Source organism: Esox lucius, chromosome 5 (genome assembly GCF_011004845.1).
Source record: "Esox lucius isolate fEsoLuc1 chromosome 5, fEsoLuc1.pri, whole genome shotgun sequence".
Classification (NCBI taxonomy): Eukaryota; Metazoa; Chordata; class Actinopteri; order Esociformes; family Esocidae; genus Esox; species Esox lucius.
The window spans coordinates 32628546-32653968 of NC_047573.1; the positions used below are offsets into that span (position 1 = coordinate 32628546).

The 25423-nt window shown below is 41.7% G+C and overlaps 1 protein-coding gene across 3 annotated transcripts in view; it reads right to left on the bottom strand.

The window, feature by feature from the left end:
- LOC105030319 (potassium voltage-gated channel subfamily H member 6) overlaps window positions 1–19337 on the bottom strand; it is a 31576-nt gene extending 12239 nt beyond the window's left edge. For 2 of the 3 annotated variants that reach the window (XM_034292088.1, XM_034292086.1), the window contains exons 1-5: window positions 18973–19337; window positions 17412–17593; window positions 4097–4522; window positions 3016–3409; window positions 2692–2891 (exon numbers count right to left, since the gene is read on the bottom strand). In XM_034292088.1, the coding sequence (XP_034147979.1) occupies window positions 2692–2891; window positions 3016–3409; window positions 4097–4522; window positions 17412–17593; window positions 18973–19021 (1251 nt within the window). In that variant the 5' untranslated portion in view covers window positions 19022–19337. The remainder of the gene's footprint in view (window positions 1–2691; window positions 2892–3015; window positions 3410–4096; window positions 4523–17411; window positions 17594–18972) is intronic. The other variant, XM_034292087.1, reaches the window with a different exon arrangement.
- Between the last annotated feature and the right edge of the window lie 6086 nt (window positions 19338–25423).

The following is a 25423-nucleotide window of genomic DNA, read 5'->3' on the forward strand; positions in this document are numbered from 1 at the left end:
TTTAACAAGCTAATTTTGTACCTTTGCGGTTACTTGTGAACGTAAGTAAACACACAGTTACTGGTAGAAGTGGCTAAAATCTCCAATAAATCTGGTCATCTGCCACCTTTTGTTGCAATAAGAACAAAGCAACCATGTTTAAAAATGGTTTTGTGTCGCTCTTGGGTTGACATAGATTTTCAACCGTTTTTCCCCATTGGAATCAGAATCAAGGTCTGTCTTTTGAGGGGAATAATTGGCAGGCATTTTCTACTGGTAGCCATGTACCACAAACAAGGATGTTCTATAGCCGTAATATACATTTACAGACTACCCAAAGATGTTTTTACGCTCTTCCAGACTCCACCTACCCAATGATGATCTACTGGAGAATCTAAAAGGAACACTGTGTAACATCTTAGATACAGTCACTCAACTAAAAACCAAAGAAATACACATCATAAAACGTGTTCCCTAGTACAAAGACAATACTAGAGAACTCAAGTAAGCCTCCAGAGAGATAAAGTGGCACTCAAGCCTGAAAAGACGGTACAGTTCCACATTGAAAAGCACTCACATCTGTTTGATCAGTCTTTTTTCCAACCTGACTGAGGTAAACAAAAAGTATTTAATAATTTATTCAATATTTAGAGTTAACAAAAGAGCAATGTTCAACAAGTGAATTGAGTCTTCAGTTGAACAGTGATGAATACATTAACTTCTTTGATGAAAAGATCCTCATCATTACAAAACAAATAACAGACTAAATAAGTATAGTCCTCAAAAACTCAGCTGTCCAGAGAACACACAGAATTGCCCTGGACAGGTAACAGACACACTTGAATTTTTTTATCCTATAACACTCGGCATGTTCACTAAAATAATAATGAGTTCTAAACCCACAAATTGTCAACTGGACCCAATTCCAACTAAACTACTTAAGGAGCTACTTCCTCCAAGCTACTGCTTGGTCCACATAATAAATTGCTCCCAATCCTTTGGTTGCATACCAAAAGTTGCAGCAAAATATGGAGGACCAAACATGCCAAAATTAGAAATAAATGAATAAATAAATACATGTATCAATAAATATATTTATGCATAAAAATATAATAATAAATGTATTAATCAAATATTATTTCCCGATTTATTTAATCCTTTGATCATATATATATTTTTTCATTTCCATTATCATATATTTCTGTATATATTTATTTCTGTATTTATTTATTTAAATATAATTTTATGTCTCGTAATTTAAGCGATCGTATTCTACCAAATTCCTTTTGGTTTGGACCTATGCACTGGTGTGGAAATCAAGATTATCCCCATCAGATCCCTGCAATGATCTGCCATGTAAGACAAAAGTTAACTACCAGCTCACGCGTGCTTCCTTGCTACTAAGGGTAAATGCTGGCTTGTGTTCAGTAGGCTACCCTTGAGTCAGTCCATGCGGTATTATAGCCAGCAAGTTAATAATGCAATTATTTATACCTTTTAATCGGGATGGAGGGGTAATGTAGATTATTTTGAATGTGTTGCAGTTGAGTTGTTAAGTGTATACACTTAAATCTAACAGAACATTGCACAGTAATGTCATATTTTATACTGCAGGGGGATAATTCTATTCTTATACCTTTTCACAGTTTTTCAAACAGGGTCTGTGACCATTTAGTGATCTGCCGATTAAGGTGAGGCAGACTTGGTCTAAACTTTTAAATGTCTACTAAAGACTTATCTATTTAGCAAGGTCTATGATTAAGTGTAGTCTGACCCAGTGGTGTGACGGTGAACAGAAAGATATTGGATTTAAAAGCCACCCTTGCTGTCTTTGCCAGATGGGCTCTCATCTCCACTGGGATGTCCTCTCTCCAATGCCATTCAGGTTAACATTGGCTTACTGTTGTTCTCCGCTGCTGTCCTCATACAATGGGAGTGAACTCTGTGGGCGATATGCTGCCCTCTTTCAGCATGGTTGCATTTGGTTGGTGTGCCTTTGGTCAGATGTATTGGAAAAGTGGGTGGAGTAATTCCTGCCTAATCTTTGCCCAGCACAGCCAGAGGAGGACTGGCCAGTCCTTAGAGTCTGGTTCCTCTCTAGGTTTTTTCTTAATATCTGACCTATTAGGAAGGTTTTTTTTAGCCACTGTGCATCAACCCAGTTGTTCCTTGCTCTTTGAGGTTTCAGGCTGGGTATCTGTATAAGCACTTTGTGACATCTGCTGATATAAAAGGGCTTTATAAAATACATTTGATTGATTAATGTAAAAAGATTAGACAATGTACAGTAGATTGCTAGTGACTCAAGAATTCCTTTCCATAGCCAAAGTTATCAAAACGCTAGACTCAAATCAATTGCCATTTTAACTAGACCTATCTAAAGACTAGGCTATACGGTCTGTGTATGGTTCATTCAAACTATATACCGAATTAGCAACGAGGATGTATAATCATGAAAAATCATTCCTACATGTTTCATGTTTCAAATATTGTCCACAAGGTAGAATAGTGAACAAAGACTCTGCTTCGTCAATGTTTGGTGTTTGGTTAAACATGCAGAAGAATAATGTTTGGTGGCTTTAATATGACAACTTTAAGCATCGGGCTCAAAACTGTCTCAAACAGGTATGTGTGTGTAAGACGTCTTCTTCAAAAAAATAAATACTAGAGTGCTGGTGGTTTTTTTACTAGCGTGCCGGACAGTTAACTCACTGCGTTCATGTCAATTCCATTGGTGTAGGACCAAGCATGCTGAAAGTATTCCTCTAGGCGGTTGCGAAGCCCGTTGGGGATCTGGTGGAAGCGGATGAACTCCTTGACCCTCAGCATCTGGGTGTGGTAGCGTGTCGTCCCGGAGTACAAGCGCTGAATGATGGCTGACACATTCCCGAAGATGCTGGCATACATGAGGGCTATGGGACAATGCAGATGAGCCATACCATTTTTTTAAAAGACATACGTCAAAAATTGCACAAGGATAAAGCAGTTGGAGAGACATACACGGTGGTATTACAAAGAATATAATTAGCAACTTACAGCCAATGACCATGACACAAATGGAGAAGAGCTTCTCAGAGTTGGTGTTGGGGGAGACATTTCCGAAGCCCACACTGGTCAAGCTACTGAAGGTAAAGTAAAGCGCTGTGATGTAATAGTCATTGGCGGATGGACCCGATCCTGGTTCACTGGCGTTGTACACCTTGCCAAGCTGCTCAGCCAAGTTATCCAGCCAACCGGTCTGAGTGTAAGGCCTCTCCACATAGCCGACGGCATACCAAATACAGGCCAGCCAGTGAGCAATGAGCACAAAAGTACACATGAGCAGGAAGAGAACAGCAGCGCCGTACTCCGAGTAGCGGTCCAGCTTCCTTGCAACGCGAACCAACCGCAGCAGCCGTGCAGTTTTCAGCAGACTAATCAAGGTGGCCATCTTAAGTTGGGTTTAATGTATCAAGAAGTAGCAAAGAGATGGGAAAAGAAAGAAAGCGTGAGATGGCAGGGGCAATATTTTGAACGAATTGATGGAAAAACAGCTATAGGTCCAAGGCACATTTATGTTAGAAAGATACAGGCAACACCAAACTATATTGTAAGTGTCTCTAGCCACCAGTTTGAGATTTGAACCATGTTCTTCCATGGGAGAAACTATAAATGTCACCATTAAACAAGAATAAATTATTTCTAAGACTGAGGGTGAAACTAATTTCAAAGTAATATGATGTTAATGTTATTAACATTATTGTCTTCTTTTGGAATATGTTGTCTCTGTGTCAATATTTTTACAGATTAAAAAGTTAGTTAGTGTAATTACACAGAATCATTTGTAGATAATAATGCTTTATAAGGCAATATAAATGGGGTGGTTTGATCCCTGAATGCTGATTGGCTGAAAAACAAGACCATACACCACTGGTATGACACTTTTACTGTTCTGTGTTGGTAATCAGTTTATAATAGTAATAATGGTCCTTGGGACTTTATGGTATATGGCTAATACACCATGGTTAAGGCTGTATACTTTCTAATTTATTAAAGAGAACCAATATGTGTTACATTGATCAGATTCAAGTAAAGCCCACCATAAAGGGTAATAATCATCAACATGCATATTTCTCACCTCGTCTGATCCCGAGCGGAAGATAAGTAAGTCAAAGGGTATGGCGGCCACCAGGTCGATGGCAAACCATCCCTTGATGTAGTGCACAGCGATCTTCCCGGACTGAGTCACTACCTCGTCATTAGCATTGACAAATGTTGTGCGGAAATTGATCACAATATCCACGATGAACAACACATCCACCATGAGGTCCACAACGTTGAGTGGGCTGCAGGTGTAGCCACAACGACGTTGCAACGCGTCCCCATGTTCGTCCAACAGGAAGGCTGCTGAGTAGGGGGTAAAGACTGCCGTGTAGAGGACCAGCAGGAGGATGACCCAGTCCCACGCCGCTTTGACAGGGCTGTAGTGCAGCATGGTCCAGGCCTGGGTGACAGGGACCTCAATTTTGTACTCAGGTAGGACGTCAGCACTCAAAGACAGAACCTAGCAGGGATACAAGTGACATTGGAGTGAATAATCAGCATAGAGTGGGGGCATTTGCCCAAGGCATCCAGCATCTGTTCACAAACGAATAACTAATCACTACTTATTAATTTGCTAATTAGAATTGAAAGCCAGTATGCAAACTGCTGTAGTGTATTGACTTCTCTGTAAATTAATTGCTTTTCTCATTAAACAGATACATGACATAATGCATACAGGGCAAGACGGAAATAGACATATTCATAGGCAAGATCTTATTTACCGAGCCCATAGAAATGTCTCCATCCTATTGAACTTTACAAAAAATGGTTTTAATGCATTTTAATTAGTATTTTCTTTCCACTTATCTAAACACCATACCCCACACTTTTAATGGGATTTAAACACTTTGTGGAAACCTTTTAATGGGATTTAAACACTTTGTGGCCTTTTCAGTCATTACAGCTGAGAGTCTGTTTGGATAGGTCTCTCCCAACATTTCATCATTCTTCTTCCAAAAAGGGTCAAGTTCTGTCAAATTCCTTAGGGAGCTTTCAGTTGACAGCAGTCTTCAAGTCCTGCCCCGAAACTTTGATTGGATTTATTTCAGGACTGGACTACTCAAGTACCTTCGAAAAGTATTCAGAACCCTTCACTTTCTCAACATTGTGTTGTGTGATAGAACTAATTTATAATTGATTAAATATCAAAGAGAAGTGCAATCTACACAAAAAGTTTTTAGAAATGTGTGCCAATTTATTGCAAATGAAAAACTGAAATACCTCATGTACAGAAGTATTCAGAACCTCCATGACACTCCAAATTGAGCTTACATCCATCCCATGTTCTATCCTCATCCTTGATATGTCTCTAAAACGTGATTGGTTATACCTGTGGCTAGGGCTTTCACGATTATGACATTTTAATTGACGATTTATTGTCGCACAAATAGTTGTGATTAACGATTTAATTGTTTATACTCTATGCCACTGTTATAGTGCAAGCCAAATAATATTGTAGGCCTAAAAATACACATGCATCTGGAGATGGTCCTTCAGATTTGTGGTATTTTTACGTTCGTGTTCCACCTTTCTGGTGCAAATCTGGCAATTCGCCTCCTCTAAATTATTGGGCTGACCTCGTTCATTTAGCTTAGAACCTAAATGCGCCCAGGGCAGTGCAGTTGTGTTTGGTTTTGGAACTACACGCTTGAGTGTTTGTTTTTGTTTTGTCAATCGGAGTTGATGCAACAAGCGGCTGAAAGGTGTTTGTCTCCTGAATAATAATGTTGCTAAATTACAAAACGGTGCACTGGTGCAAAACATTTCTAAACTAGATTTAAAAATACTGAAAATAAGAAGCAAACAAGTTTCGGTAAATGATCTGCGCCTATAACTTTCCGCAGAGCTGTCAAATGCTCTTCTGCATCCGTGTGCTGGACATCTTGACTGATGAAAACGGACATAATTTGCATGGTATTTTTGGCGTTTCTAACATTGATGTAAAAAAATCCTTATTTAGATTAGAATCATTATTTTGGAATTAAAATGTTGTGCAAAAAGATCGTTGTCATAAAAATTATTGCAATCTGGCCCAAATAATCGTGATCATGCAATTATATAATGGCGACAGCCCTACCGGTGGCATATTCAATTGATTTGACATGACTTACAAAGGCTCACATTAGTTTATATTAGGTCCCACAATTCACAGTGCATGTTTCAATGCATTGCTAAAGTATTAAACGTTCCCAGGAGAACAGTGGGCTCCGCTGTTGTAAAATGGAAGAAGTTTGGACCCACCAAGACCCACCTTTGAGCTGACCATCTGGTCAAACTCAAGCAACCGGTTAAGAAGGGCCTGGTTCAGAAACGTGACAAAGCACCCAATCGCCACTCAAAGCTTCAGAGTTTCCCTGCAGAGAAGGGAAAACCTGTCAGAGAACCACCATTTCTGCAGCACTTTGTTAATCAGGCTAGACGGAGGCCACGGAACGCCTTCACTGTTCATAGACCCAGCCAAACCCTAAACTTAAACCCCATTAAACATCTGTGTGGAGACCTGAAAACAGGCAGTCCTGATAGGATCTACAAGGAATAATGGGAATAATTGGCCAAATTCTATTGTTTAAAGCTGGTAAATTTAAAAAAAGTTATTTTTGCTTAATTTTTTCGTTATGGGATTTTGTGTAGAATTTAAGGTTTCTTAATACTCTTCAAAGGCACTGTATTTCCTAGCCACTCAACTGTATCTTTGGCTCCGTGATTTGGGTTATTCTCGCCCTAGATATGTCTTTCTTGCAAAGGGTCGCAGATTTTCCTTTTCTGTACATTGCTACATTCATTGTTTCTTTTTATTTATTTTATTGTCAGTCCTTGATGATGGGAAACTTTCTCATAACACAATTCTGCCATCAGCATTCTTCACAGTAGGGATGGTGTTCTTTTGGAGATTGTGTTGGGATGGTGCCAAATGTAACATTTTGCCATTGAGGCCAAAAAGTTTAAATTTGGATTTGTCAAACCACAAAAGGTTTTACCACATGAATAGAGTGTCCTGATGACGTTTTGGCACACTCCAGACAGGATTTAAGCTGGGCTTTCTTGAGTAATGGCATTCTTCTTGTAACCTTACATGCCAATTTTTCTTGAGGGCTTGGGATATTCTTGTCACAGGCACACTTTCTTGGCAATTAAAGCTAGTAGCTCTATCAAAGATCTATATTCTACATCCTTGGTCATCAATTTGGAGAGACAGTCTGATTTGTTGGGACCATCCAAATTCCTCTTTCTGATAATTATATAGACTGTGCTCAAAGAGACAAGGCCTGTACCTTTCCACAACTTTGTCTGGTAGATCTTTTATTAAGATATATTTTTCAGGTATACTTTATTGGACAGGTATGTGGTGAAAATCTAGTGAAAGCTAAAGGACAGAGTTTTTGCTGAAAGAGCAGGTCAGATTTAAACCATAGACTGTATATATAATGGACGACGCCCTTTCGCTCTTTTCCATTGGTGAAAAATGAAGCCACCAGTGTCCTGATACGACGCTGACATCTTGGACTTGCGTCTGCGCAGATAGCGATCTTGGGACCAGTTCTGCGCAGTAGTTATGCGCAGTAGCGAGAAGGAAGTAAAGCCCTAAAGCCGCGAAATCAACGGCCCCACCCCTGTGCCCCGCCCTCACTCTCCCTCGCAGAATGCGCATACCGTAATCAATCGCAAGTCCAAGTACAGTACAACCTTTGCTTGTTAAACCTAGACGATATGTTATAGCCTAACTTACATCATGTTTAACCTTAATTTAGAATAGGCCTAATACAAAAATAATTGGTAACTTCTAGCTAACGATCACCTGCTAGCTATTAACATGGCTATTAACGAGGCTTGTTGTCTTTTAGCTAACGTTAGCTAGCCCATTACATGTATTTACTAATTAAATAGCTTATAAATGTAACTTACCGAAAAAAATTCAAAGATCGATTGGAAATGCCAGATCGGTTAGCACAATGTACTGCAGAACAACCCATTATGTCCGTGTGAAATTATAGAAATTTAGAGATTAAATGTAAAGTTCCAATCTCCTCAGTCCTCCGAAGATTCAGTGGCTCCTCGGCTCAGATAGCTGTCAATCACAGCTGTGAATCACGACGTCACACCACCGTTTTTAGAGCATTAAATAACTAACTAAAAACAAACGTATTTTAAAAACAAACTCTTGAATTTACATTAGCGTGATACAAACTACAGTAAATGACAGAAACCAGCTTCGGAAAAAATATATTTGAAGGGTAATTTAATTGTTTAGTTGGTCTCGCGTCCCATTGAATAACAGGGCGGGGTTTATGACCTATACTGGGACCACTCACCAGGGGGCGATCCAGACGTTTTGGCTTCACTTTTCAGGGCTTGTGCGGCACGCTTGATTTAAACGCATCCTGCAGCAGTATAGCTTTACTTGGTGCTCTTGTTGAGCGTTAAATTCACTGTCCAACTTTGGGAAACTGCATAACATCATAAAATCATGGCAATCACAGCTGCAGACCAATTAACTACATTTTTTATTTTACAAAGGGGTGGAGACCTTTTTCCAATACAGTATGTGCATTTTGTTTTTTAATAAATACCAAGATGACGGCACATGTACATTGTGAGACTCAGCGTCTACCTAGTTTTTGCCAATTAGCAGTAATTTACTAAATAGTTCTTAGTTTTTTGATTCAGTAAAGCCTAGCACACACTCTATACAGCAAACTGGATATTGGAGCACAGGAAGAGTTTTTGACAACTTCCACCGGAGATTAGGAAGACGCCCCGGGAGACGCTATTCACATCGCTGACTGGAAGTGCGCGGAGGCGGGGTCGTAACCGTAAACAAAGGCGTAGGAAGCGTGGAGGCATCTGGACTAGCTAATGCTAGCACCCCATCGGCCTTCACTACCAAGCCTTTTCCTCGCTAATTTACGGTCACTGGCGAACAAAATGAACAAAATAAGACTGAGAATCATCTCACAAAAATGCATAATGGATTGCAGCGTCATGATTTTCTCACAAACGTGGCTTAACAACAACATACCCAACAACGTAATGGAGCTGGAAGGGGCGCGATGTCTTCAGAGCAGATCGAACGGAGGAGGACTCTGGCAAGACCAGAGGAGGTGGGCTGTGCATTTATGTAAACAAAATATGGTGTACAAACACTTACTTAACCGGGAGTCATTGCTCAACCTATCTGGAGTACCTGATGATTAGATGTAGGCCTTTTAATTTACCTCAGGAGTTTACATGTATTGTTGTTATGGCAGTCTACATACCCCTGGATGCTAATGCCAAACTAGCAATGAAAGAACTGCAAGCTGCCATTATCAAGCAGCAGACAGAACACCCGGACAGTGTTTGTGTGATTGTAAGGGGCATCAACCATTCAAATCTGAAAACAGTTTTCCACCAAAATGTCTCCTGTTGCACCAGATGAGACAATACACTAAACCATGTGTACACAAACATTCCAGAGGCTTGCAAAGCCATTCCCCACCCCCACCTGGGTAAATCTGACCATCTTTCACTGTTCCTACTTCCAAAGTATTTACCCCTCATTAAACATGTGAAACCATCAGTGAGGACAGTCAAAGTGGGGCCAGGAGGGTCAAACTCACTGCTACAGCACCAGTTTCAACACACAGACTGCCAAGATGGGTAATAATGACCACAAACTGTGGATTTAGGACCACTTCAACAACAACTCCGAACCCCGATGGCAGGGCATCCAAGCCATCACTGACTACAGGCCCAAGAACCCTACCCCCACAGCCAGCGACGTCCTTCACCGACGAGTCAAACAGGTTCTACTCACACTTCAACAAGGACAACAAAGAGCCAGCCAATTAAGCTGAACTCCAACTTCACCTCCTCCACTCTGTTCCTAAACACTGGTGTTCCACAAGGCTTTGTGCTGAGCCCCCTCCTGTGCTCCCTCTTCATCTACAACTGCGTTCCTGTACACAGTTTCAACACCATTGTCAAGTGCGCAGACGACACCACGGTGGTAGGCCTGATCAATGACAATGATGAGTCAACCTACAGGGAGGAGGTTGTGTGCCTGGAGACATGGTGCGCTGACAAAAACCAGGCCCTCAAGACAAAGAAAACCAAGGAGCACATTGTGGATTACAGAAAGTCTAAAGGCTGCAGTCATGCCCCAGTTCTCATTGATGGCACTGAGGTGGAGCCTGTGTCACGCTTCAAAATGTGTCCACATCTCCGAGGACCTCTCCTGGACCCTCAACACCTCAGTCCTGGTCAAAGGCACTGTATTTCAGTCCAAGGTGCAGCAGAGCGTGTACTTTTTGAGGGAGTTTTACCTAGCCACTGAAATCCAACACTACTGTTGTTTGCTCCTTGGGGTTTAAGGCTGGGTGTCTCTGTAAAGTACTTTGTGACAACTGCTGTTGTAAAAAGGGCTTTATATTGATTGATTTGATTGATTGATTGATTGAGGAGGTTGAAGAAAGCCTGCCTTTCCTCCAAAATCCTTGAGAACATTTACCGCTGCACAATCGAGAGCATTCTGACTAACTGCACCACAGTGTGGTTTAGCGGTTGCTCCGTAGCCATTTGGAAGGCCCTGCAACGTTTGGTGAAAACCACCCAGCACATCACTGGTGCCCAGCTTCCTGCCATCGTAAACCTCCAGCACAAGCAGTGTCTGCGCAGGGCGTGCAGGATCATCAGGGACCCTTCACATCCATGCTACAAACTGTTTGCCCTCCTACCATCAGGCAGGCGTTACAGGTCTTTTCGTTCCCACACCAGCAGGCACAGGAACAGTTTCTTTCCATCTGCTGTAACCCTGCTTAACTCTGTGACCCAGAGAACTCTGTGAACTCTATGACCCATCAATAAACATACCCCTCCTGACTCTCAGGGACCTTGTTGCACTACTCCCTTTGTACTACTCTGACACTACCTTGCAAAGTCTGATAATTAAAGTTTTAAGTTGTTACGTGTCAACCTCAAGGTCCTCATTGCTGCGATCTCTGCATCCCATTTGCACATGCTACCTTACTCCTTCAACTTTCTTCGATTGAACATTTAGAATGCCATTTAGAATTGCCATTTGTACCCACACAACTATTATCCCACTTGTAACATACACTATACTTACTTTTCTGCCCTTCTCTATTTGCCTTAAGTGCACATTTAGTATTGCCATTTGTATTGCATTTGCCTTCATTACACATCAATACATTCTACTTGTAACATATACACTCACCTAAAGGATTATTAGGAACAATTTCTCATTAATGCAATTATCTAATCAACCAATCACATGGCAGTTGCTTCAATGCATTTAGGGGTGTGGTCCTGGTAAAGACAATCTCCTGAACTCCAAACTGAATGTCAGAATGGGAAAAAAGGTGATTTAAGCAATTTTGATGGTTGTTGGTGCCAGGCGGGCCGGTCTGAGTATTTCACAATCTGCTCAGTTACTGGGATTTTCACGCACAACCATTTCTAGGGTTTACAAAGAATGGTGTGACAAGGGAAAAACATCCAGTATGCGGCAGTCCTGTGGGCGAAAATGCCTTTTGTATGCGAGAGGTCAGAGGAGAATGGGCCGACTGATTCAAGCTGATAGAAGAGCAACTTTGACTGAAATAACCACTCATTACAACCGAGGTATGCAGCAAAGCATTCGTGAAGCCACAACACGCACAACCTTGAGGCGGATGGGCTACAACAGCAGAAGACCCCACCGGGTACCACTCATCTCCACTACAAATAGGAAAAAGAGGCTACAATTTGCACGAGCTCAACGAAATTGGACAGTTGAAGACTGGAAGAATGTTGCCTGGTCTGATGAGTCTCGATTTCTGTTGAGACATTCAGATGGTATAGTCAGAATTTGGTGAAAAACAGAATGAGAACATGGATCCATCATGCCTTGTTACCACTGTGCAGGCTGGTGGTAGTGGTGTAATGGTGTGGGGGATGTTTTCTTAGCACACTTTAAACCCCTTAGTGTCAATTGGGCATTGTTTAAATGCCACGGCCTACCTGAGCATTGTTTCTAACCATGTCCATCCCTTTATGACCACCATGTACCCATCCTCTGATGGCTACTTCCAGCAGGATAATGCACCATGTGCTCGAATCATTTCAAATTGGTTTCTTAAAAAATGACAATGAGTTCACTGTACTGAAATGGCCCCCACAGTCACCAGATCTCAACCCAATAGAGCATCTTTGGGATGTGGTGGAACAGGAGCTTCGTGCTCTGGATGTGCATCCCACAAATCTCCATCAACTGCAAGATGCTATCCTATCGATATGGGCCAACATTTCTAAAGAATGCTTTCAGCACCTTGTTGAATCAATGCCACTTAGAATTAAGGCAGTTCTGAAGGCGAAAGGGGGTCAAACACAGTATTAGTATGGCGTTCCTAATAATCCTTTAGGTGAGTGTATACAGTGGGGAGAACAAGTATTTGATACACTGCCGATTTTCCCACTTACAAAGTATGTAGAAGTCTTTTTTATCATAGGTACACTTCAACTGTGAGTGATGTAATTAAAAAAAATCCAGAAAATCACATTGTATAAGTAATTAATTAGCATTTTATTGCGTGCCATAAGTATTTGATACATCAGAAAAGCAGAACTTAATATTTGGTACAGAAACCTTTGTTTGCAATTACAGACATCATACGTTTCCTGAAGTTCTTGACTTATTGACTTTCAGCTCCCTCCAAATATTTTCTATTGGGTTCAGGTCTGGAGACTAGCCAGGCCCCTCCAGAACCTTGGGATGCTTCTTACGGAGCCACTCCTTAGTTGCCCTGGCCGTGTGTTTAGGGCCGTTGTCATGCTGGAAGACCCAGCCACGACCCATCTTCAATGCTCTTACTGAGGGAAGGAGGTTGTTGGCCAAGATCTCGCGATACATGGCCCCATCCATCCTCCCCTCAATACGGTGCAGTCGTCCTGTCCCCTTTGCAGAAAAGCATCCACAAAGAATGATGTTTCCACCTCCACGGTTGGGATGGTGTTCTTGGGGTTGTACTCATTCTTCTTCTTCCTCCAAACACGTTGAGTGGAGTTTAGACCAAAAAGCTCTATTTTTGTCTCATCAGACCACATGACCTTCTCCTGTTCCTCCTCTGGATCATCCAGATGGTCATTGGCAAACTTCAGACGGGCCTGGACATGCACTGGCCTGAGCAGGGGGACCTTGCGTGCGCTGCAGGATTTTAATCCATGACGGCGTAGTGTGTTACTAATGGTTTTCTTTGAGACTGTGGTCCCAGCTCTCTTCAGGTCATTGACCAGGTCCTGCCGTGTAGTTCTGGGCTGATCCCTCACCTTCCTCATGATCATTGATGCCCCACGAAGTGAGATCTTGCATGGAGTCCCAGACAGAGGGAGATTGACCATCATCTTGAATTTCTTCCATTTTCTAATAATTGCGCCAACACCAAACTGCGTGCCTATTGTCCTGTAGCCCATCCCAGCCTTATGCAGGTCTACAATTTTATCCCTGATGTCCTTACACAGCTCTCTGGTCTTGGCCATTGTGGAGAGGTTGGAGTCTATTTGACTGAGTGTGTGGACAGGTGTCTTTTATACAGGTAACGAGTTCAAACAGGTGCAGTTAATACAGGTAATGAGTGGAGAACAGGAGGGCTTAAAGAGAAACTAACATGTCTGTGAGAGCCGGAATTCTTACTGGTTGGTAGGTGATCAAATACTTATGTCATGCAATAAAATGCAAATTAATTATAAAAAAATCATACAATGGGATTTTCTGGATTTTTTAAGTATACAGTTGAAGTGTACCTATGATAAAAATTACAGACCTCTACACATGCTTTGTAAGTAGGAAAACCTGCAAAATCGGCAGTGTATCAAATATTTGTTCTCCCCACTGTATACTTATACATTCATACTTGTACATTTTCTGCCCTCTTATATTTGCAGTTCTGGTTAAATGCTGACTGCATTTCATTGTGCTGTACTTGTACTGTTCAATGACAATAAAGTTGAATCTAATCTAATCAAACATTTTTCCACTTAAAATTATTTGGTTTTGTTCTTGCCTGGTCACAACAAATACCTTGCAGAAACGATACACAAACAAAACTACTAAAGGAAAATATCCCCCACATTTCCCCACAATAGGATTCCCATCCCCTCCTCCGTAACCATAAAGTCTACACATTCAACTGGGACAAAAGATAAGCATTGTATAATGCAATGAACCACAGTTAGGAGACTAAGCGTAAAGTGGCCAGTATCCGATCCTGACAAAATATACCCTACTGGTCAAATGTTTTTGAACACCCCCATTTTTGCAGTTTTTATAGAAATGTAAGCAGTTCACGTTCAGTGAATATCCTGAAATGGTAAAAGGTAAACGTTAAACTGTTAGATATTTAAAAAGGTTTGGATGACCAAAAACAGAATATTAAGTACATTTCAGAGTTATAAAAAAGGCCTTTTTCAGGGAACAAATAATGGGATGACAACTTACAGCTGTTCTGCAGCAATGGAAGAAAATTAAGCCTTACATTTGATTTTAACAATTCCTTATAAATAATGTCTGTAAAAATGCAGTGTAGAAACAGACTGTGTTATTACACCCACTAAAGCATTATTTAGACAGTATTGTATTGTACTGTGTATTGCTACTTCCTACAGAACACAGACACTGGACAGAAGAACTCTGCCATGATGTTCTAAAACTTTCAACCAATAGTAAATGTATCAATAAAAGTAGAATTTCATTGTAAAGGATGACGCTGTGTTGTTTGGTGCATTTGACAAATAAACCAAGAAACTTGAATAAAACTTGGTTTTAAAATAATCCATAGACCCCTTTACATATCAAAATTAAAAATTATAATTAAATATTTAAAAAAATATATTTTTTCAAGATTTGTTTTTGTTTGAGAAAAAAAAATGAGAGCAGAGGTTCTTTGTGTCAAAAACCCAGCATACTAATACTGTCAACATGGATCACATAGGACAGTGGGAACACCTTGGTTTACAGTCTGACTCTAGTCCTGTCCTGTCTGGTGGTTGTCTGTGAACTGGCTCTAGTTACATTCAATAGTGTTCAAAACAGCTTGTGGTGTTTTGACAAACTAGATATCCCCATTTTGATGAGTGGAACAGAGAAGAAGCTATTTTGTGTGGGAAAGAGAAGGTAAAAGAGTAGGATACAGTAAGAGAAAGCAGCATCTTAAGGGGCCACGGAATGAGACAAAGGAAGCCTTGATAAACCATTGCATGCCATATACAATTGTAAAATGTTGGCATTGATTTGGAAAATATCACTGATCATGCAAAAACATTATTTATAAAAAAGATGGATCTCATAGTTGTTTGGCTCCTTTTTAAATCATAATGATAACAGATATCACCCAAATGGCCCTGATCAAAAGTAAACATACCCTTGTTATAGATGCAAAAGGTGACACACGTAGGATAAAATGGCAATTAAAGCTTAATTTCCCACACCTGTGGCTTTTGAAATTGCTATTAGTGCCTGTGTATAAATAGACAATGTGTTTGTTAGCGCTCACAGGGTTGCACTGAGCGGGCTAGATACTGAACCATGGGGAGCAGAATAGAGCTGTCAAAAGACGTGCGTAACAAGGTATTGGAACTTCACAAACATGGAGAAAGGATATCCAAAGCACTTGAAGTGTTCGGGATACAAAGAAAAACCCACCGGTAACCTCAGGTGAAATACAGGCTGCTCTGGAAAAAGACGGTGTGGTTGTTTCAAGGAGCACAATACAACAATACTTGAACAAAAATGAGCTACATGTTCGAGTTACCATAAAGAAGCCTTTACTGTGCCAATGCCACAAAAAAGCCTGGTTACAATATGCCTGACAACACATTGACACACCTCACAGCTTTTGGCACACTGTAATTTGGAGTGATGTCACAACCATAAGCGCTATCTTTGGAGAGGGGTCAACAAGGCCTATAGTGAACAGAATACCATCCCCACTGTGAAGCATGGTCGTGGCTCACTGATGTTTAGGGGGGGTGTGAGCTCTAAAGGCACAGGAAATCTTGGGAAAATTGATGGCAAGATGAACGCAGCATGTTTTCAGAAAATACTGACAGACAATTTGCATTCTTCTGCATGAAAGATGCACATGGGACACTCTTGGACTTTCCAGCACGACAATGACCCTAAGCACAAGGCCAAGTTGACCCTCCAGTGGTTAAAGCAGAAAAACGTGAAGGTTCTGGAGTGGCCCTCACAGTCTCCTGACATTAATATCATCGAGCCACTCTGGAGAGATCTCAAACATACGGTTCATGCTAGACTACCAAAGACTTTGCATGACCTGTAGGCATTTTACCAAGACGAACAACTATTACAAAAGACTGCATTGATGCTAAAGAGGGCAATACACAGTATTAAGAACTAAGGGAATGCAGACTTTTGAAAAGGGGTCAAATCCTTTTTTTCTTTGTTGCCATGATTTGTTTTATGATTGTACCATTCTGTTATAACCTACAGTTGAATATGAATCCCATAAGAATGTTTTCTTTACATATGGTACATATATTACCAATTCTCCTAGGGTATGCAAACTTTTGAGCACAACTGTATGCTTCAGAAATCCTTCATAAGTACATGTCATGCTTTGAAAACTACTGTGCAGAACAAAACAACACTATGTTGTCCTTCACATATATTAGGTACACATTCTACCACCGCTTTGGTCCAGGATACTCTGCCTGGGGCACCAGCAGGCATAGATTGGACAGGAATTCTCCACACCCAGGAGATATAACATCTATTCAACAGGCATAGTGATTTTTCCACTAGCAAGTAAACCACATTGGCACCCACGTGCCTTAATGCTGATACCAGGCATTAATGATTTCTCTGTACAGTGGCAATTAGTATGATGCCAGAGTTAGAAGGCAGATGGTGCAAAAGCAAGTAAATACTGGGAGCAATTATAGGGTGCTTTTTTTCTCCTTGTAAGTTGTATGACTTGGATTAGAAATGTATGTGGGGACGGGGAAACCTTCCATAGAATGTTTTGACATTCTATGCCAATTACTGTCAGTTCTACAGTAATCCTCCCTGTCCCTACAGGAAATTACCCCTACTGTAAAATATCACTATGCAAATTAGGATGTAAAATGACAAACTAGACAGATTTCTGTGTAACGTTGTATGGAATCATAATAAAGATATTAATGAAAACTCTGCTTTCTGTCAACAACAAACTCTGATAAGCCCACTCAACGGTTGCTTTCTAGAATCACAACACAGCGAGACCAAACCCTGAGGTATACTTATAATATATACTATATATACTTAAACAAGTGTATATACTATATTTATAAGTAGGGTTCCTCTACCACCCTACCTGTGTGACCCTCTCTTTGACGTTCTGTGTACGTTCCTTCACCTTGACTGGGGCGAGGAGCTCCACCCTGGGGGCTGGTGGAGACAGCCTGTCCTGGTTAAAGGGAGGGGGAGCCCGGTTTGCCGCTCCCCCAGTCTTCATAAGGTCCGTATCAGTGGTGTTCAGCTGGCAGAGCTGGAGGTCTGAAGGAGGTTCAATAAGGTCCAATGTTTCACCCAGACAGGAAATTCAGTGTCAATGACAGAAGAAAAAGACAAACAAGATGCCATGTATTGCTAAGTGAAAAAGACACAAGTACTAATTTGATTTTCAATAAATTTAAAAAAGAACAACATTTAGTTTTGTCAATAAAGAATAGAATTTGCAAATACAAAAGAAAGAGACTGTAGTGGCCAACCTTGTGTTGTAGTACTTCAACATCAACAAGGTATTGTGCACAGATAATGCAAAGATGGACATTTCAGAAAGTGTAAGGGAAAAGGGTTCCAAGCACACCACCTTATGTAATGTTTTAAAAAGTGGTATTATGCCTTGGGTCTGTATAGCTGATGACATAACTGAAGCATACAGACACCTTGTCTGCTAAAGGACAAGCAAATGCCAACAAACGTTTTTTATGGTGCTTCATCATATTTCATGACAATGACCATAAACACCCAACCAGCGCAAATATTTAAGGCCCACTTCTAGACTTCAAGACTTACTAACAGGCTTTTTGTTCATTGAAAATGTGACTTAACGCAAAAAGATAGCAACAACTGATGGCTGCAGTACAGGCCTTGCAGAATATCAACAGACAAGATAGTCAGCATCTGGAGGGGTCAATGGTTTGCAGACTTATGACAGTTAGTGCATACAAAGGATTTGTAATTAAATACTAAACATAAGATCTAAATTTGGTTCCCTGACATGCATAAAGTTGTCATTTCTAAATAGTAAAACAAACATGTAAACAAATATTCTCATATAAAAAAAGCACATTTACTTTTACAACTACACTTAAACCTAAATAAATACAGCTCCGGAAAAAATTAAGAGACCACTGCACCTTTTTCTTTCCTTTCCAAGAAAGTTGAAAAGGAAGGTTTTGAGTGAGGAAAAGAAGCGTTCAATTTGCAGTGGTCTCTTGGGTTAAATTTAAGAGACCACTGCAAATTGAACGCTTCTGTTCCTCACTCAAAACTTTCCTTTTCAACTTTTACTTTCTACTTTTCTATTTTCAAAACCCACCCTAGATGAAGGGGATTCACAGTAAAGTCCAGATATACATCACCATGTTCACGGCCTCTCCATTCAAAAGGTGTAGATGTTTTGTAGATGTTTACAGGATGGGATCTCTCTAGGGGTTTACTTTGGAAGTAATTATTTTGAAAATCATTGATCCCAAACTCAAAAAAGATGACATATTTTTTAGAACAAATAAATAAAATGTGTATAAGTAATTCCATAGTATTATCAAGCATCAAATAAATTCTGCATGTATATATGAAAGCATCCTACTCCCTAAGTATGCTTCTCAGGCCCACTCCACCAAACCAATTTTGGACTCAGACAGACTTACTGGTGGTGATGCGTCCTTCCACACCCTGGGATCCCCAGTCTGCCCTCATGTCCCGGGGGGAGACCGAAAGGATATACCCTCAGGAAAGTACTTCCGATAAGATGTTCCTGCACAAAATGTCCCAAAAACTGGTTCAGCAACTTGATCCACAAGAAACAAAAATCATAGACACTTTTAAATATGTATTTCCACTGAGAAAAGCATCTTTAGAAAGTGTCTGCCAACATTTCCATTTGCATAAATACTTTGAAGGGATTCCATTAAAACATGTTTTCATGGTTTCTTTTTTGGTATTCATATAAGTTGGAGTGCTCTCCTTTAGTCTGCTCGGATGACGACCTCTCTCAGGGTCATACGCTTCTGAGTCTGACGAGCTAGTGAACTGGTGTAGCATTAGCATGTGGCAATGCCTGTATTCCTCATTCACTAACACAGTGAAGTGATCAATGATGGGCTGCAGCAGTGAGCAGCCACCCAAACTAAATCAATCCCAAATCACAGATAACAGGAAATGGGCTCAGTGTTATTCCTGTCACTACAGTCAAATTACCCTTTCAGTTTTCCTATACGTATCAGGCTGTCACTAAAGAATGTTGTGATGCGTGGGGAACACAATCTGGAAAACAGCTAGTATAACACTCAATACCTACATTACATGCATGTGGCTCCCATTAATATGGGACCCAATTGATTTAGACAGTGTTTATATCACATTAACCCCATACAAGACCCATTTTAGGAAAAATATAATACAATGTATTAGCCAAGTCATTTTGTTTGGTTGTTGTCTTAGGCTCTGGGTTACACATTTTCTTTTTTTACAATGAACAATTTTAAATATAACATATTATGCTATACTTCCAATGACAACATTTCAAACACATTTGGATTGTGCAACAAGCACAAATGTCATGTTTAACTACAGATCATTTTGATGTTTATAATAGATGTTTATTAATTAATAACAATTACTTTAAAACGTTAATGAATATGTCAAACAAAATACTGTATATATTTTTGGTGTCTCTATAAATATGGAGTTTCGAAAATGTGTAAACCTATGGGGCGATTTCTTTTTCAGTGTAGTTCAAGCTGGAGACAAAAACACATTACACATACCACTAGAGATTAAGTTGTGATTATTAAGTGAATTCTAACACAGATGTCAGTATCCCAAAAGCAAGTCCTCCGTCCATCTTGGATGTACATGGGTGTTTATTTTTCAATCTATCTTGGGTTTTATAATCTAAGTTGAATGGGTTGATGATTGAATCCAGTTGTTTATTGACAGATTAAGTTATGAATACAATTATTTTGGAAAAGGTCATTTTTTGGCATTCATTCTTCCATGCAAGTATATTAGGAGGTTCTCCAAAATTGGAAGTTGGCTTTGAGTAGGTGTCATGGAAAAACCATGGATGAATGAGAGAAGTCTGGTTACCAAAACATAACCTTTATTCATACATATACAGTGGATATAAAAAGTCTACACACCCCTTCTTGTGATGTAAAAGAATGAGACAAAGATAAATCATGTCAGAACTTTTTCCACCTTTAATATGACCTATAATGTGAACAATTCAATTGAAAAACAAACTGAAATCATTGAGGGGGAAAATTTTAAATAAAAAACTCACAATAACCTGGTTGCATAAATGTGCTCACCCTTAAACTAATACTTTGTTGAAGCACCTTTTGATTTTATTACAGCATTCAGTCTTTTTGGGTAGGAGTCTATTAGCATGGCACATCTTGACATGACAATATTTGCCCACTCTTCTTTGCAAAAGTGCTCCAAATCTGTCAGATTGTGAGGAAATCTCCTGTGCACAGCCCTCTTCAGATCACCCCACAGCTGTTCAATTGGATTCAGCTCTGGGCTCTGGCTGGGCCATTCCAAAACGTTCTTCTGGTGAAGCCATGCTTTTGTGGATTTGGATGTGTGCTTCGGGTCATTGTCGTGCTGAAAGGTGAACTTCCTCTTCAGCTTTCTAACGGACGCCTGAAAGTTTTGTGTCAAAATTGCCTGGTATTTGGAACTGTTCATAATTCCCTCCATCCTGACTAAGGCCCTGGTTCCAGCTGAAGAAAAACAGCCGCAATGTTTGATGCTGCCACTACCATGCTTCACTGTGGGTATGGTGTTCTTTGGGTGATGTGCAGTGTTGTTTTTGCGCCAGAAATACCTTTTGGAATTATGGCCAAAAAGTTCAACCTTGTGTAGCCTGTTGTACTATCTACTACTTGTCAAACAAAGCAATAAAATAAATAAACAACAACAGTATTTTAGTTAATATAAATATAGAAAGATAATGGTCCATTTAAAATTGATTATGGAAATGGAAATGAATATAGGTTGTATAAATATATATATATTGTTTAAAAGTGATTTGTTAGAGGACAGGAGATTTTAATAAAACAGATCGAGCATACCCACTCCATTAGGAACAATAGTTTAATTTACTATTGATCAAAGCCCTGTCGATCAGGTACGGTGTCACGGTAAGGTGAGCATCAGCGCCACCATTCCGTGCACCTTCAGTTTCCCATCACTTACGAACACAGCCCGGACATGTTTTGTCACACCAGGTCCATATCTACTAATTTGTAAGTGTTTAAATGTTTCCCCTCTGCTCCCCACAGTGTGGATCATTGATGTTGTCATGTTTGATGTTGTGTGTTGCTGTTAAATGTAAGTTCTTATACCCGTTGCTACATTTGGTTTTGCTGCTTTAGTCAGCCCTTTTCTTTCATTGTGTTTTTTGTGCTTGTGTTTGTTTGTTTTATTAAAGATTCAACACCGACTACTCCTGCCTGCACCTGGTTCCTTGCTCTCGCAACACCACCATTCACCACCGCCCCCCGTCCCCCGTCCCCCCCGTCCAGTTCCAGCCGCAGCGGCACCCCCCCCCCCGTCCAGTCCTGGCCGCTGCGGCGCCCCCCCTGTCCAGTCCCGGCCACAGTGGCGCCATCCACTCCTCTCTCTGCCGCTCCGCTGTCCTCTCCAGTCCCGGTCTTGGCGGCACCCTCTCCTGTCCCGGCCTCTCCGCCTCCCCGGCCTGTCCCGGCCGCTCCACCTCCCCCTGAACCTCTCCCGGCTCCTGAACCTCTCCCGGCTCCTGAACCTCTCCCGGCTCCTGAACCTCTCCCAGCTCCTGGCCCTCCGCCGGCTCTCCCGGCTCCTGACCCTCCGCCGGCTCTCCCGGCTCCTGAACCTCCGCCGGCCCTCTCGGCTCCTGAACCTCCACTGGCTCCCGACCCACCGCCGGCTCTCCCTGCTCCCGGCCCTCCTCTGCCTGCTGCTGCCCCTATCCCTGCTCAATCTCCTGCAGTGGAAAACCCCTTGCCCGACAGGTATGACGGCACGCCCGGACGGTTTCTAAACTTTTTGGAGCAGGTAAGTCGGCTTGTTTAGCCCCCACCTGTTTCTGTTCTCCTTGTTAGTCTGTGTATTTAGTTTGCCCATTTTCTCCTTGTCACTGTCATTGTGATTGTCTGCTTGTCATGTTTTATGAACTCCTGAACTCCTGAGTATTTTGTAGTGCCCGGCACTCCGTTTTGCTTTTGTTTATAAAAAGGAAACGCCTCAACATTCTGCGCCTGCCTCCGTCTCCCTTTCTGAAACCTGACACATAAAATATATAATTTTAAGTGCAGAGAGTGTTGGGATGTAATTATACTAGTTTAAGTTGTAGATATATCGAAACCCTCATTTGTTGATGTCACAAACTACTAACTTACTCGGGGCTCAGCCTGTTTGTAAATATCAAGTTGAATAGTACTATTTCAACAGTAGTATAGGGCTGCAGCGCTATGTTGTGGAAATTCTGAAACCTGATGCATTCTTACTGTTTAAAGGACTGGGTCCCATTGTTTGGATATGAAGATGAGTGTGTTAGGGAGGGATCTGGTGTTTGTCCTAGGGGGCATTCTTGATTGGTAACAGTAGATTATAGGGTTAATCATAAATCTGCCTATCTGTAGGTTGTCCAGATGCTTTAAGTCCCCCTCAAGGGTTGAGAAGGTTATCCAGATGGGGGGAGGACAACATGTGACTTGTGTGAAGCCTAGGATGTGATAGAACAAAGGGAATGTGTTTTATTGACAAGACAGATGGGCAACAACTTACCACACCCCTTTTCTATGTAATATATACTGTTGAATGACATGTTTTGAGTCAGACACTCCTGGGACAATTATGTTTGTAAGCGGTTGACGCGTCTCTCTTATTTGCAAATAATTAATAAACTGATATATTGTGCCAAGAGAATCTTGTCTCTGTTTCTTACTCCTTTAAGAGTGTCGATCGATGGAATTACCATCACAGCTACACTTGGTTTCATCAGACCATTTACCCACATGCTTTTGGGGGACTTTATGTTTGTTTTTGCAAACTTCAGCATGGCATAGATGTTTTTCTTGGTGAGAAAAGGCTTCCGTCTTGACACCCTAGCCCGTTCATATGAAGAATACGGGAGATTGTTGTCACATGTAGCACACAGCCAGTACTTGCCAGAAATTCCTGCAGTTCCTTTAATGTTGCTGTAGGCCTCTTTGAGGCCTCCCTGACCAGTTTTCTTCTCGTCTTTTCATAAATTTTGGAGGGATGTCCAGTTCTTGGTAATGTCTCTATTGGGCCATATTTTCACCACTTGATGATGACTGTCTTCACTGTGTTCCATGGTATATTTAATGCTTTGGAAATGTTGTACCCTTCTCCTGGCTGATATCTTTCAACAATGAGATCTCTCTGATGCTTTGGAAGCTCTCTGCGGACCATGGCTTTTCCTCTGAGATGCAACTAAGAAAATGTCAGGAAAATCCTACAAGAACACCTGAACTTTATTTGTGATTAATCAGAGTCACTTTAAATGATGGCAGGTGTATAATGACTTCTATTTAAAGTGAGTTTGAATGTGATTGGTTAATTCTGAACACAGCCACATCCCCAGTTATAAGAAGGTTTTTATTTTTTATTTTTCCCCCTTGAAGATTTCAGTTTGTTTTTCAATTGAATTGTTCATATTATAGGTCACATTAAAAGTGGAAAAAGTTCTGACATGATTTATCTTTGTCTCATTCTTTTACATCACAAAAGCCTGGCATTTTAACAGGGGTGTATTGTCAATCGTCCGTCTTCCCCTTGTCAATCCCATGAACCCTCCATAACCCTGTAGAGGGTATAGAGCTGGTCCAGTGTTCCACGGCCCGGACGAAAACCACACTGTTCCTCCTGAATCCGAGGTTCTACTATCGGCCGTATTCTCTTCTCCAGTACCCTGGCATAGACTTTCCCGGGGAGACTGAGAAGTGTGATCCCCTGTAGTTGGAACACACCCTCCGGTCCCCCTTCTTAAAAGGAGGGACCACCATCCTGGTCTGCCATCCCAGAGGCACTGTCCCCGACCGCCACGCGATGCTGCAGAGGCGTGTCAACCAAGACAGCCCCACAACATCCAGAGACTTGAGGTACTCAGGGCGGATCTCATCCACCCCCGGTGCCTTGCCACCGAGGAGTTTCTTGACTCAGTGACTTCATCTGGGTGATAGACGAGTCCACCTCTGAGCCCTCAGCCTCTGCTTCCTCAATGGAAGATGTGACGGCGGGATTGAGGAGATCCTTGAAGTACTCCTTCCACCACCCAACGACATCCCCAGTTGAGGTCAACAGCTGCCCACCTCCACTGTAAACAGCGTTGGTAGGGCACTGTTTCCCTCTCCTGAGGCACCGGATGGTTTGCCAGAATCTCTTCGAGGCCAGCCGATAGTCCTTCTCCATGGCCTCACCGAACTCCTCCCAGGCCCAAGTTTTTGCCTCCACAACCACCTGGGCTGCAGTCCGCTTGGCTTGCCGGTACCTGTCAGCTGCCTCAGGAGTCCCACAAGCCAACCAGGCCTGATAGGACTCCTTCTTCAGCTTGACGGCATCCCTTACTTCCGGTGTCCACCACCGGGTTCGGGGATTGCCGCCTCGACAAGCACCGGAGACCTTACGGCCACAGCTCCAAGCAGCCGCTTCGACAATGGAGGTGGAGAACATGGTCCACTTGGACTCAATATCTACAGCCTCCCTCGGGATCCAGTCGAAGCTCTGCCGGAGGTGGGAGTTAAAGATCTCTCTGAAAGGAGACTTGGCCAGACGTTCCCAGCAGACCCTTACAGTACGCTTGGGCCTGCAGAGTCTGTCCAGCTTCCTCCCTTGCCATCGGATCCATCTCACCACCAGGCGGTGATCAGTTGACAGCTCCGCTCCTCTCTTCACCCGAGTGTCCAAGACATACGGCCGCAGGTCAGATGAAACAACAAGGGTGGGGCCCCGGCTGCGCCATACAGGGCGACGTCACGGACCTCAAGATTTTTCTCATCATTAAAGGGTTTTTGAACAGCTCTTAGTCTGACCCGTCGCCTAGGACCTGTTTGCCTTGGGAGACCTTACCAGGGGCATATAGCC